Here is a 14184-nt window from a genome sequence, read left to right on the forward strand (position 1 = left end):
TATCAACTTCAAAATTGTAAATAGTAAAGATGGTTGCGAAAATAAGATGAAATTGATTGAATCACTTGTTAAACAGTTTAATTAATAACTTGTGTTTCAAACACATAAGTGCAATAGGGCACGGTTGGAATACGTGTATCAAGCTATCATTTTAAGATTGTACCTCAATATATTTTTGTGTAAAAGAATTACAAGCACATAAATCTTGAGATGTAATAAAATCATTTTGAATGGATTAAAATAATTGACACTTATTTGTACGAAACTTAGATAGAAAAAAAGTTAAAAATATATAAAATAAGAATTTTTCTTTTGTAATTTGTATTTTTTTTAATTGTCTTCTTTTTGAATTTCTTACTAATTATTAATCAATTATGTTTATAACAGGCCAAATTCATCCGGCCCAAACCCAAACAAAACAAACCGAAAGAACAATTAAAACAAAAAATAAATAAAAGTCTATTAACAGTCCAAATTACAAGCCCAGGACTCAATTTATTAACCTAAACCCTTAAGCCCAATAAACCAACAGCCCAAAAGTCCAAAACCTAAAAAAAAAAAAAACCCCAAAGTCCCCTTCAGCATCACTCCCTCGCTACATCAACTGGCGTGCCATCTGAGGCCTGACACCTACTCATCATTGCCACCACCACCTGCAAAAACAGAGAAACAGAGGCAAAGAAGCAGAGAAAAGAAGAAAAAAATATAATATTATTTTGTAATAGATTTCAACTATAAAAGCTGAAAATGAATTGTAACAAAAAAAAAAGATTCAACCAAGAATACAAAAAGAAAAAAACAAGTTTAAAGAAGGTATTTTTTTATTTTATTTACCTTTTTAAATTTTGAAAAAATATAAAAAAGAAAAATAAATGACAAAAGATTCAAGTTTTTTACCTATAATACTCAAGCTGTCATAGTGTCCTTGTCTCCAACTCGAGAAGCCTAAAAATCCCCTAAGGTTCTGTCGAGGGCCTTGTCGGAAAAGGGAAGAAACTGAAAGGTTTCTCTACTTTCGGCCAAACTTTGGCTAAGTTTTTCGGGATTTTTACCCCAAATTTGTGTTCCACGTGACAGAATGGGTAAAAAGGGTTTTTTGGAAATTTTCGGCCATCGGAGGCGACAGTTGCCATTGTTGATGACCAATGGTCGCGGGGGACGTGCGACAGTCCTATGGCCGAAAGGAAGGGAAGCTTTCAGGGAGAAAAAAAAACAAATTAAGAGTTTTTTTTTTTAAAACAGGTTGAAAAATGAATTTTTTTTTTGTTTTTTTACTTATATAAGGGCATTATGCGACATCGTTTGTGCCGTTTTGGGCCGTAGCTTAAAATGTCCAAAACGGTGTTATTTTGAGGCCAACCCGAATATATGACCCGACCCCTCCCAAGATCTGCGTGTTTTTGAAGGGAGGGGATATTTGTTGTTTTGGCCCTTCCACTTTTTTGCCTGTTTTTAATTTCGTCCTGCATCTTTTTATTCTATTTTATTTTTACCCCTTTTATTTTATTCTTATGCAATTTAGTCCCTTGACCCACTATGGACTCACTAAGGGAATGACACGTCTAAATATGATTGGGATAATTTCCTTTTCAGTCCCTTTGTTTTTCTATCCCATTTTAATTTAATCCTTTATGTTATGTTTCCTTATAATTTAGGCTTTTAATTTTGTTATATTTTCATTTTAGTCCTTTATTACTAGAGGTGCTCATGGGCCAGGCTAGATTCAACTAAAAATTCAAGCCAATTTACTAGGCCCGACCCGAAAAATGGGCCTAAAATTTTGCCCAAGCCCAACCCGGATAAAATGATAAAACTCGGGCTTGACCCAGCCCGCCTTTATTAATTTTTATATTATTTTTATATAATTTTTAAATATTTCCCAACAAATTGAAAATAAATTTTAAAATATATGTAAACTTAAATAACACTAAGATAAATGCAACTTAACAAGCAAATGCCTCTAAAATAATAACAAAATTAACAAATGCCTTTAAAATAATAACAAAATTAATAATAAAATAAGTTTTATACAATATCCAAACAATAACAACAAAATAGTAGCAACATAATAGTAAAATCGTAGCAAAATAGGGAGAAAACAATAAGAAAATAACATTCAAAAATAATAATAAAAAAGAGCAAATTTTTTTGTCCTTTAGTGAATTCGGGTCGAGTCGAGCTGGGCCCAGGCCAAAATATCTTACCCAAGACGGGCCTTATTTTTTTGTCTAAGCCCATTTTTCGAGCCTATATTTTTGCCCAAACCCTCCCACATTTCGGGCGGGCCTTCAGGCCGGGTCGGATGACCCGACCCATGATCAGGTCTATTTATTACCCTTTTCTTTATTTATTTTTTTTGCAATTCATGCTTTAATTTTTTTTTAAAAAAATTAATTCAATCATATATTTATTAAAGTTATCCCCTTTATTCCCCCTTTTTATTTTAATTTCTAGAATTTATAATGTATGTTATCTATATTTTTGCCCATGAATTTCTGATTATTTTAGTTTGGTCATTTATTTTAATTATTGATAGTATTAATACTATTAAGTGATTATCGTTGCTAATTAAAATTATTTTGGTTAAATTTTCTCAAATATCAATATTTTATTTAATTATATTATTATCATACATTTTATATTATTTCATTATTATTATCATTATTATCATATAGTATTATTAATTGAATATTTTTATTGTTATTATTATTTCTTATTATTGTATTCACTATAGTATTATCAATTTATTTCATTATTTATGTTGTTATTTTATTAATATCATAATTTTTTCATCATCGTGCATTGTAACTATTGCTACATACATTCATTCGCTTTTTGGCGTAAGCGCATAAAAAAAATTAAACCGAGGCAATGTTCTTATTTTTGGAATTCGAGGAGTTGTGCTCCTAACTTACGGAGTATGGCCTCTTCCTAGAATCGAAATAACCAAACATCCTATCTAAAATTCAAGACACATAGGACTTAGGTAATAATCAAATGATGAGTATTTTTGTTTTTGAGACACATAGGACTTAGGTAATAATCAAATGATGAGTATTTTTTGTTTTTGAGGATTCGAGATATCGTGCCCTAACTTACGGGACATGATTTTTTTTCTTGATTAAATCGAAATAAGATCATTTCCATAAAATTTAATTTAGTTAGCGATATTTTAATCAAATCATGTAAGAAAGGGATTGTATTTTAAATTTTATTTGAATTCTCAATTCTCGACACTAAGACATCAAATAATTAACTAGGTACCAATTTTGGGCGTTAAAAGGGTGCTAATCCTTCCTCGTACGTAACCGACTCTCGAACTCATTTCTTAGATTTTGTAGACTAAAAATTATCATTTTAAATCTACCCTTTTATTAAAATGATTAAGTTTCGAGGTGACCTAATCACACCTAATAAAAAGGATTAGTGGTGACTCTATTTTCATTTTAAAATAACAAGTCGATTTTTAAAAAAATGTTTCGACAACTTGGCGACTTTACTAGGGATATAATGACAAGAGAGTCGAGCTGCAAGTTGATTACTTTTTGGTCTTTTTGTCAAAAAATGATAATTCGCTCTAAATTGACAGTCATTTCCTCGCATTTCATCATTCATGTTTTATTTTGGTGGTAAATAATGTCTTTGTTATCTCGGATTACATAGCGATTGTATACATCTATTTTATTGGTTCGAAAGTTTCTCTTTGTATGTTTTCACATATTGCATGGCATAATCATTCCATTTTACCTTCTTAAGTGGGAGTAAGAATCTATTCCTTCATGAGGTCTTCACTTTCGTATAGGATAGTGAATCGCTTTTGGGATACATTCGTACTTATATCTTCGTGAGGTATTCACCTCTATACAAACATCGGGCAATGTATTCTCCTAAATTGAACTCGATCCGTAGAAGCCTATAATGGGTGAGGATCGAGGAATATGTCAATTCAAGTACCTTTACTCTAGAACCAAACCATATGTAATGAACTCTAAGAGCCTACCCTAGGTAGAACCATGTCGGACTTTTAGCAGTTACCAGAATAGGTTACAAAGAAGAAATGATTTTAATTGTTATTCTTTGCTCTAATTTTTATTCCAACTTTGTACAAAGTGTATTGACTTGTTTCGTTTTGTTTTGGTTGTGGTTGCATTGCATTTTTATCTTAGAAGAAATGTGTTGATTCATGTTCAATTGCTAAATAAAGAGCTTGCCATAGAAAATGGGTTTCTTGATAAAGTGGAGTACAATGCGACCGTGCAAATATGGTCAAAGAAAAAGATAACAAGAGAAAGGTGACAACCTCTCAGAGGGGCAGGTCAGAGATATGGACCATGTTATGAGCAAAGCTATGGCCCAAATACGAGAAGTGGATGACCACTTATAAACCCTAGCCGTTCAAAGTTTGAAATATAAATTGAAGTCGAATCGGGGCCAAAAATTAGCTTAGCTTCTTGGGAAAGTTAAGGTTTTGAGTGTTAAGGTGAGGTCGTATATGTATCCGCTTTATGTAAAGAAACTTATTTTCTAGTAAAGTTATTCTAATGGAATTAAACTAGAATTAATGTTTTTTTTTTGCATGCATTTTTTCCATTCATTAGCATTACATTTCATTACATGCATTTCGTTACATAAATAGACCATAATTAATCAAATTATGACAGTTACCCTGGAAATTACCAAGAATCTACTAACTGAAAATCGCTACGGTACCCACGATAAAACTAAAGTCATGGATCAAAGGTTAAAAAGACTAGAACAAATTCAGAAGGACATGTAAGACCAGTTGCAAGCGTAGTTGCAGGATAATTTAGCTAAGGTGCAACTAGACATGAATGACCAAATACAACAGTCCCAAAGAAACATATAATAAGCCAATTGACCCAGTTACTGACTAGAGGAGTTAAAAAAGGGAAGAGTACCGCGGTAAACTCTGGGGACGATAACGAAGACCCTACATACCCCTCGGGCTTTACCCCAGCAATACCAGGCTAGCACCTCAGAACCAGAGAATTACCCAATGGGTTAAGGTTCCAACCTTGGAGATAATCCAACCAATCTCGTTGTTCCGGATTTGGACGACATGGCGAAAATGGAGAAGGCGAGAGTAGAACTTCCAAAATAGCTAGAGGAAAAATTCAAAGCTATGGAGAGCGCTGATTACCATTATGGAGTTGGTGCCAATGAGTTGAGTTTGGTCCTGGATCTAGTGCTCTCACCAAAATTTAAAACCATAGAATTCGAGAAGTACAATGGGACTAGTTGCCCTAAGGCCCATATCACGATGTTTTGCTGAAGGACGATGAGCTACGTCAACAACGACCAATTACTAATTCATTGTTTCCAAGATAGTTTGACCAGGTCGGTCGCAAAATGGTACAATCAGTTGAGCTGTGCCAAGATCAATTCATGGAAAGATTTGGCGCAGGCCTTCATGAAGCAATACAATCATGTGACTGATATGACACCCGATAGAATTACGTTGCAGAACATGAAGAAGAAGCAAAATGAAAGCTTTAGGTAATACACACAAAGGTGGAGAGATGTGGCAACACAAGTTTAGCCACCTCTTTTGGAAAAGGAAATGACAATGTTTTTTGTCAACACCTTGAAGGCCTCATTCATCAATCATATGCTAGGTAGTGCAACCAAGAGCTTCTTGAATATAGTTATTTCTAGAGAGATGATTGAGAATGTGATAAGGAGTGAGAAGATAGATGCGAGGAAAAATGCTAAAAGGTCTGCCCTAAGAAAGAAAAAAATGAAGTAAACATTTCGAGCGTATATAATAAGAGTTATTCAAAGTCAGTCATAGTGGTGCAACGACCATGACAGCCAACTATCAAGGCTTTTCGAAGAAAGAATCCAATTCAAGGCCAAGCATAGAAAAACTCTCATTTACGCCTATCCTAATGACATATGGAGAGCTATACCAAAATTTATTTAACGCTCATGTAGTATCGCTATTTTACCTGAAGCCAATGCAACCCCTATTCCCAAAGTGGTATAACGCAAATGCTCAATGCGAATATCACGCGGGGATAATGGGACACTCGACCAAAAATTACACTACCTTCAAGAAACTGGTCAAAAGATTTATCACGATAAGAATTGTAAAGTTTGATGATCCCCTCAAGGCCTAATGTGGCTGGAAATCTACTACCCAGTCACCTAGACCAAGGAGTAAATGCAGTAATTGAAGATAGGAGCAACAGGACCAAAACTAATATTGCGGAGGTAAAATCTTCTTTAAAGTGGGTTTGACAGAAAATGGTAAACGTTGGTTTGATTATTCCAAATTCAGAGAATGTGCCAAAATGAGTAAAGAACTATTGCAACTTTCACGCTGCGGGAGGTCATGAAATCCAAAAGTGTGCAAAGTTTAGAATTCTAGTACAAAGCTTGATGGACAATAAAGAGTTAGAATTATTTGAAGATATCAAGAGTTTGGAAGGGAAAGATGTTTGTGCCTCTAAAGAGGGAACTGAAGAAGAAACCTATCAGGAATTTGTCCCTACATCCCCGGAAGTGTTCTGAACAACTGAACTGTGGAGGAGATCCCTGTAGTTTTTAAAACTATTTCAGAGTAATGCTTAGAACATACATATTGTTTTAAAGCCTGGGAGCAATAGGAATCCTTTTGTGAAAAGACACATGTTCATTATTTTTATTTCAATGAAAACAATGCATTTTTATGTCCTCACTTAGAAAACATTCTAGCATTTTTTTTCATTTCATTCATACTTATACCACACAGTTAATCATTCTTAAATTCATTTGTTCCTTGGGTCTCTTTTTATTCCTATAACAGGTCTTTATATATCAATGATATGAGCGACGTTGCTGTTAACTCGGAGTCTCCTTTTGAGCAGGATATGTGTCCAAAGAAACCTCAAGACTTTGAAGACGATCGAGATTGTAACTTGTCTTCTTATTTGTTAAGGATGGTAGAGTAAGATGAGAAACATATCCTACCTCACAAGGAGTCAGTGGAAATTATGAGCTTAAAGGATGAACAAGAAAAGAAAGAGGTGAAAATTAGAATTTGCATCACTGTAGAAATAAAGCGAGGCCTCGTTGAGTTACTCCAAGAATTCAAAGATGTCTTCACATGGTCATATTAGGATATGCCTGGTCTAAATATTGATATCATGGTACACTAGCTTTCCATAAAGGAAGAATGCAAGTTAGTTCAGCAAAAACTTCAAAAGATGAGGCCAAATGTACTGTTGAAAATAAAAGAAGAGATAAAGAAATAGTTTGACGCTGGCTTCCTACAAGTGGTCAAATATTTGGAGTGGGTAGCCAATATAGTCCCCGTCCCAAAGAAAGATGAGAAAGTGCAAATGTGTGTAGACTATAGAGATTTAAACAAGGCCAGCCCGAAGGATAATTTCTCGTTACCGCACATCGATACTTTAGTAGACAACACGGAAAGTCATTCACTATTCTCTTTCATGGATGGTTTCTCTGAATATAACCAAATAAAGATACATCCAAAAGATATGGAGAAAACCACATTCGTAATAATGTGGGGAACGTTTTGTTATAATGTGATGTCGTTTGGACTGAAAAATACAAGAGCAATATATTAAAGAATCATGGTAACTTTGTTTTATGATATGCTGCACAAAGAAATTGAGGTTTATGTTGATGATATGATCGCAAAATCCTGAACAAAGAAAGAGCATGTGAAATTCTTGAGGAAACTGTTCTTGAGGTTGAGGAAATTCCAACAGAAGCTGAACCTAACAAAATACACTTTCGGGGCCACGTCGTGCAAATTGTTGGGATCTGTAGTTAGCAAGAAAGGGATCGAGATTGACCTGGATAAAGTCAATGCCATATAGGAGTTACCATATTCGCATACTCAAAAAGAGGTTCAGGGTTTCTTAGGGAGATTAAATTACATTGCCCAGTTCATTTCACAACTAACCGAGAAATTTGATCTCATATTCCGTCTTCTTAAGAAACATGATCCAAGTGTTTGGGGTGAGGAATGCCAAAAGACCTTCGACAAGGTTAAACATTATTTGTCTAATGCCTTAATGCTAATGCCACCTAGCCCAGATAAACCACCGATACTATACTTGGTAGTATTTGGAAATTCTATGGGATGCATACTAGGCCAACATAATGAGTCAGGGAGGAAAGAAAAAGCAATCTATTAACTCAGTAAGAAGTTCACTGAATGTGACGCAAAATATTCGCCAATCGAGAAGTTGTGTTGTGCCTTAGTCTGGACCACCTAGAGGCTAAGACAATATATTTTTTATCATACGACTTAACTCATTTCGAAATTGGACCCTTTGAATTCATGATGGAGTCGACCGCATTAAATGGAAGAATGGCTTGACGACAAATTTTGCTCTCCAAATTTGATATAATCTATGTAAGCAGAAGGCAGTAAAGGGGAGTGCAATAACGGATTTCCTAGCTAGCAGAGCTCTAGAGGATTACAAGTCTCTAAATTTTGATTTTCTTAATAAAGATCTAATGTATGTTACAACCACTGAAGAAAGTGCTTTGAAAGAATATCCTTGAAAATTGAATTTTGATGGCGCCTCAAATGCTATGGGTAACGAAATTGAGGCAGTCCTAGTATCCTCAGACGGAGATCGTTATCCTTTCACTAGTAAACTTGATTTCAACTGTACAAATAACATGGAAGAATATAAAGTATGTATCATGAGAATACGACCGGCTATAGAATGCAAGATCAAAGTGCTAGAAGTATACGATTATTTGGTACTAGTAATCTATCAACTCAAGAGTGAATAAGAGACAAGAGATTCCAAGCTGATTAATTATCGAAGGTTGGTTCTCGAGTTAATTAAGGAGTTTGATGACATCACCTTCTGCTATCTCCCACGAGATGAAAATCAGATGGTCGATGCCTTGGCTACCTTAGCCTCCATGGTCAGAGTGAACAAACAAGACAATGTAAAACCTTTCTGGATGAGTATCTATGAGGTTCCAGCCTATTGTTACAACATCGAGGAAGAAGAAAGGGATGATCACCCTTGGTACCATGACATATTGCAATATGTAAAGAATCGTGAATACCCTGAACAGACAACCAAGAATGATAAAAGGACACTAAGAAGGTTAGCCAATGAGTATGTCCTAGATGGGGAGATACTATACAAAAGAAGAAAGGATCAGGTGTTACTGAGATGTGTAGATGTTGTTGAGGCCAAAAAAATCCTAGAAGAAGTCCATGAGGGTGTTTTCGGAACACATGCTAATGGTTTCACAATGCCCAGGCAAATTATGAGATTCGAATATTATTGGTTCATATGGAAGGGGACTGTGTTAATTATGCCAATAGGTGTCATAAATGTCAAATTTATGGGGATAAAATTCATATGCCTCATTCACCTCTCCATATGATGACTTCTCCGTGGCCTTTCTCTATGTGGTTCATGGATGTCATCGGGCCAATCCTGCCAAAGGCTTCCAATGGGCATCAATTCATCTTCATGGTTATTTACTACTTTACCAAGTGGGTAAAAGCCGCTTCTTATGCCAATGTCACAAAGTTGGCAATTAGCAAATTCTTGAAGAAAGAGATCATATGTCGGTATGAAATGCCAAAAAGGATCATATCTAACAACGCATTGAATTTGAACAACAGTACGATAACGAAGGTTTGTGGTCAATTCAAGATCAAACATCACAACTCGTCACCATATCGCCCAAAAATTAATGGTGTAGTAGAAGCAGCTAATAAGAACATTAAGAAGATTGTGGAGAAAATGACAAAGACTTATAAATATTAGCATGAAAACTTACCATCCGCCCTCTATGCTTATCAAACATCCGTCAGAACCTCCACTGGAGCAACACATTTCTCATTGGTTTATGGAATGGAGGCGGTTTTACCCATTGAAGTTGAGATTTCTTCTATCTGAGTTTTATTATAATTAAAGTTAGATGAAGTAGAATGGATCAAATCTCAATATGATTAGTTGAACTTGATCGAAAAGAAAAGGATGAAAGCTATCTGTCATGATCAAATGTACCAAAAACGAATGATGTGATCTTATGACAAAAATGTTCGCCCCAAAGAATTTCATGAGGAGGACCCAGTGTTGAAAAAGATCCTTCTCATGTAAAAGGACTTCAGAGGAAAATGGATGTCGAATTAGGAAGGGTCTTATGTGATAAAGAAATCATTTTCTCGATGAGCATTAATTCTAACCGAGATGGATGGAAAAGATCTGCCCAATCCTGTGAATTCAGATTCATTCAATAAATACTTTGCCTAAAAAAAGAAAGAGGACAAGATGAAATTTTCTAAATAGTATAGGGACTTGAAATAGGACCACTAGTTAGAAATAACCAAATTTGAAAGTTGGAAAGATCCTAAAACAAATAGCCCAAATTGCGGCTATCTCTTCGAGTTTTCTCTCAAAGATATTAGACCTGAATGGAAGGCGTGGTAACACATCAGTGATAAAACTAGGACGAACTACAAGCAATATTGACCTAAATGTTAAAAGAAAAAAAACCATTCTAAAAAAGGACATGTTACATTCATATGGATCTAGATAGGAGCACTTGATTCATTCTAATCATAACATCCTAATTGCTTGGCAAAATATAAGCCTATGAAATAGATCCTACAGGTCATGTTCCCTAGAGAACGGTGCAACAATTCAGTGAAATAGTGACTCCCATATCCCTAAAGATGCAGTAGATCAGATCAAAGTTACAATGGTGAATCTTATCTCCCTGAAGTTGCAATAGAGTAAGATGAAGCTACAAATCCTATACCCTTGAAGTTGCAGTGGGTTGAAAGGAATTTACAATAACAAATCTTATCTCCCTGAAATTGCAATTGAGAAAGATGAAGCTACAAATCCTATACCCCTGAAGTTGCAGTAGGTCAGCTTGAAGCTATAATAGCGAATCTTATCTCCCTGAAGTTGCAGTGGAGCAAGATGAAGCTACAAATCTTATACCCCTGAAGTTGCAATGGGTTGGAATGAAGCTACAATAATGAATCTTGTCCCCCTAAAGTTATAGTGGAGCAAGATTAAGCTACAAATCCTATACCCCTGAAGTTGCAGTGGGTTAGAATGAAGCTACCATAGCAAATCTTATCTCCCTGAAGTTGAAGTAGAGCAAGATAAAGATATAAATCCTATACCCCTGAAGTTGCAATAGGTTAGAATGAAATTACAATGGCAAACCTTATCTCCCTGAAGTTACATTAGAGCAAGATGAAGCTACAAATCCTATATCCCTAAAGTTGCAGTGGAATGAATTAAAACTACAACAACAAATATTATCTCTTTGAAGTTGCAATGGAGCAAGATGAAACTATAACACTAAATCATGCCTTCCTAAAGTTGTAGCGAAGCGAATACAATGAAGTAGAGTAGCCAATGGGTTCAAATAATGAACTACTTGAAAAAGATGAGCACCAAAGAAGTCAAGATTTAGCGGGACCGAATAGAATTGGTCCTCTTATAAGGTCTTTGCTCTCTTCCTGTTACATAACAATAAGCAAAGAGGGGCAGCTGTAACAAGCCAAATTCGTCTGGGCCAAACCCAAAAAAAAACAAACTAAAAAATAGTTAAAATAAAAAAAAAATAAAAGTCCATTAACAGTCCAAATTACAAGCCTAGGACCTAATCTACTAACCTAAACCCTAAAGCCCAATAACCCAATAGCCGAAAGCCTACAAGCCCAAAACCTAAACAAACAAACCAAAAACCCTAAGTCCCATTTAGCATCGCTCCCTCGCCACGTCAGCAGACATGCCATTTGAGGCCTGACACTTCTTCGTCCTTGCCACCACCACTTGCAAAAATAGAGAAAAAGAGGCAAAGAGTAGAGAAAATAATAAAAATATAATATTATTTTGTAATATATTTCTGCTATAAAAGCTGAAAATGGGTTGTAACAAAAAAAAAAGAGATTCAACAGAGAATACAAAAAGAAAAAAAACAAGTTTAAATAATGTAGTTTTTTTTATTTTATTTGCCTTTTTAAATTTCGAAAAAAATATAAAAAAAGAAAAAAAAACAACAAAAGATTCAAGTTTTTTACCTGTAATACTCGCACCATCATAATGCCCCTGTCTCTGACTCAAGAAGCCTTAAAATCCTTTAGGGTTCCGTCGAGGGCCTCATCGGAAAATTGGAGAAACTGAAAGGTTTCTTTGCTCTCACCCGAACTTTGGCTAAGTTTTTGGCGATTTTAACCCCAGATCTGTGCTCCATGTGACAAGAGGGGCAAAAAGGGTTTTTTAGAAATTTTTGACCATCGGAGGTGATGGTTGCCATCGCCGATGATCGGTGCTCGTGGCGGACGTGCAACGGCCCTATAGCCGGAGGGAAGGGAAGCTTTGAGAGAAAAAAACGGAAGAAGAGGTTTTTTTAAAACATGTCGAAAAATTATTTTTTTTAGTTTTTTTACTTGTATAGGGGCATTATGCGACGTCATTTTGGGGCGTAGCTTAAAATGTCTAAATGACGTCCTTTTGGGGCCGACTCGAATATCCGACCTGACCCCTCCCAAGATCTGCGTGTTTTTTAAGGGATGGGCTATTTACTGTTTTGGCCCTTCCACTTTTTTGCCTCTTTTTAATTTCGTCCTGCATCTTTTTATTCTATTTTATTTTTACCCCTTTTATTTTATTCTTGTGCAAGTTAGTCCATTGACCCACTGTAGACCCACTGAGGGACTGACACGTCTAAATATGATTGGGATAATTACCTTCTGAGTCTCTGTACCTTTCTATCCCATTTTAATTTAATCATTTATGTTCTGTTTCCTTATAATTTAGGCTATAAATTTTGTTATATTTTCAATTTAGTCCTTTATTTCCCTTTTCTTTTCTTTTCTTTTTTGCAATTCATGCTTTAATTTTTAAAAATTTTAATTCAGTCCTTTAGTTATTAAAGTTAGCCCTTTATTCCTTTTTTTAATTTCTAGAATTTATAATGTATGTTATCTACATTTTTCCCATGAATTTCCGATTATTTTATTTTGGTCATTTATTTTAACTATTGATACTATTAATACTATTAAGTGATTATCGTTGCTAATTAATATTATTTTTTAAAATTTGCTCAAATATTAATATTTTATGTAATTATATAATTATCATATATTTTTATATTATTTCATTATTATTATCATTATTATCATATAGTATTATTAATTGAATATTTTTATTGTTATTATTATTTCTTATTATTGTATTCACTATAGTATTGTCAATTTATTTTATTATTTATGTTGTTATTTTGTTAATATCATAATTTTTCCATCATTGTGCATTGTAACTATGTCTACATACATTCATCCGCTTTTCGGCCAAGCGCATAAAAATAAATAATTAAAACCGAGGCAATGTTTGTTATTTTTGGGATTTGAGGAGTCGTGCTTGTAACTTACGGAGTATGGCCTCCTTCTAGAATTGAAATAACTAAACATCCTATTTAAAATTCAAGACACGTAGGACTTAGGTAATAATCAAATGACGAGTATTTTTGTTTTCGAGGATTCAAGATATCGTGCCCTAACTTACGGGACATGATCTTTTTTTCTTGGTTAACTTGAAATAAGAAGGCCCTTTCCATAAAATTTAATTTAGTTAGTGATATTTTAATCAAATCATGCAAGAAGGGGATCGTATTTTAAATTTTCCTTGAATTCTCAATTCTCGACACTAAGACATAAAGTAATCAACTAGGTACCAATTTTGGGCGTTATGAGGGTGCTAATCCTTCCTCGTACGTAACTGAATCCCGAACCCATTTCTTGGATTTCGTAGACCAAAAATTATCATTTTAAATCTACACCTTTTATTAAAATGATTAAGTTTCGAGGTGACCCGATCACACCTAATAAAAAGGATTGGTGGCGAATCCATTTTCATTTTAAAATAACAAGTTGATTTCCAAAAAGGTTTTGACAATGTTACTAATTTTTTAAGATGATTGAGTTGTTTAGATCAACCAAAAGTAACCAAAGATTGAAATAGTAACAACTTGATCGTCGCCAAACTTGTGAATGTTTGATTAGAGAATACCACACCAAAAATATATAAAATTAAGTAAGCGGTGTTCACAAGTATACGAGTCAAATTGTAATATAGATGTGTACAACGAAAACAGGGAAATATTCCGAGATCATATCCAAGGGACGACGAATTAAATCAGAAATCT

The 14184-nt window shown here is 34.5% G+C and overlaps 1 protein-coding gene across 1 annotated transcript; it reads left to right on the plus strand.

Moving 5' to 3' along the window:
- Window positions 1–8883: 8883 nt before the first annotated feature.
- LOC128043048 (uncharacterized) lies at window positions 8884–9911 on the plus strand. Its single transcript, XM_052634846.1, has 2 exons — window positions 8884–9263; window positions 9827–9911. The coding sequence occupies exons 1-2, from the start codon at window positions 8884–8886 to the stop codon at window positions 9909–9911; spliced, it is 465 nt and encodes a 154-aa protein (XP_052490806.1).
- The last annotated feature ends 4273 nt before the right edge of the window (window positions 9912–14184 follow it).

The sequence above is a fragment of the Gossypium raimondii genome, chromosome 8, assembly GCF_025698545.1.
Source record: "Gossypium raimondii isolate GPD5lz chromosome 8, ASM2569854v1, whole genome shotgun sequence".
Lineage (NCBI taxonomy): Eukaryota > Viridiplantae > Streptophyta > Magnoliopsida > Malvales > Malvaceae > Gossypium > Gossypium raimondii.

What these genes read in the sequence shown, in the direction of transcription:
- LOC128043048 (XM_052634846.1), top strand. Translation starts at nt 8,884, where the DNA reads ATGGTCGATGCCTTGGCTACCTTAGCCTCCATGGTCAGAGTGAACAAA. An exon ending in AATGGTTTCACAATGCCCAG is followed by an intron (nt 9,264 to 9,826) that starts GCAAATTATGAG and finishes AACATCCGTCAG; the next exon opens with AACCTCCACTGGAGCAACAC.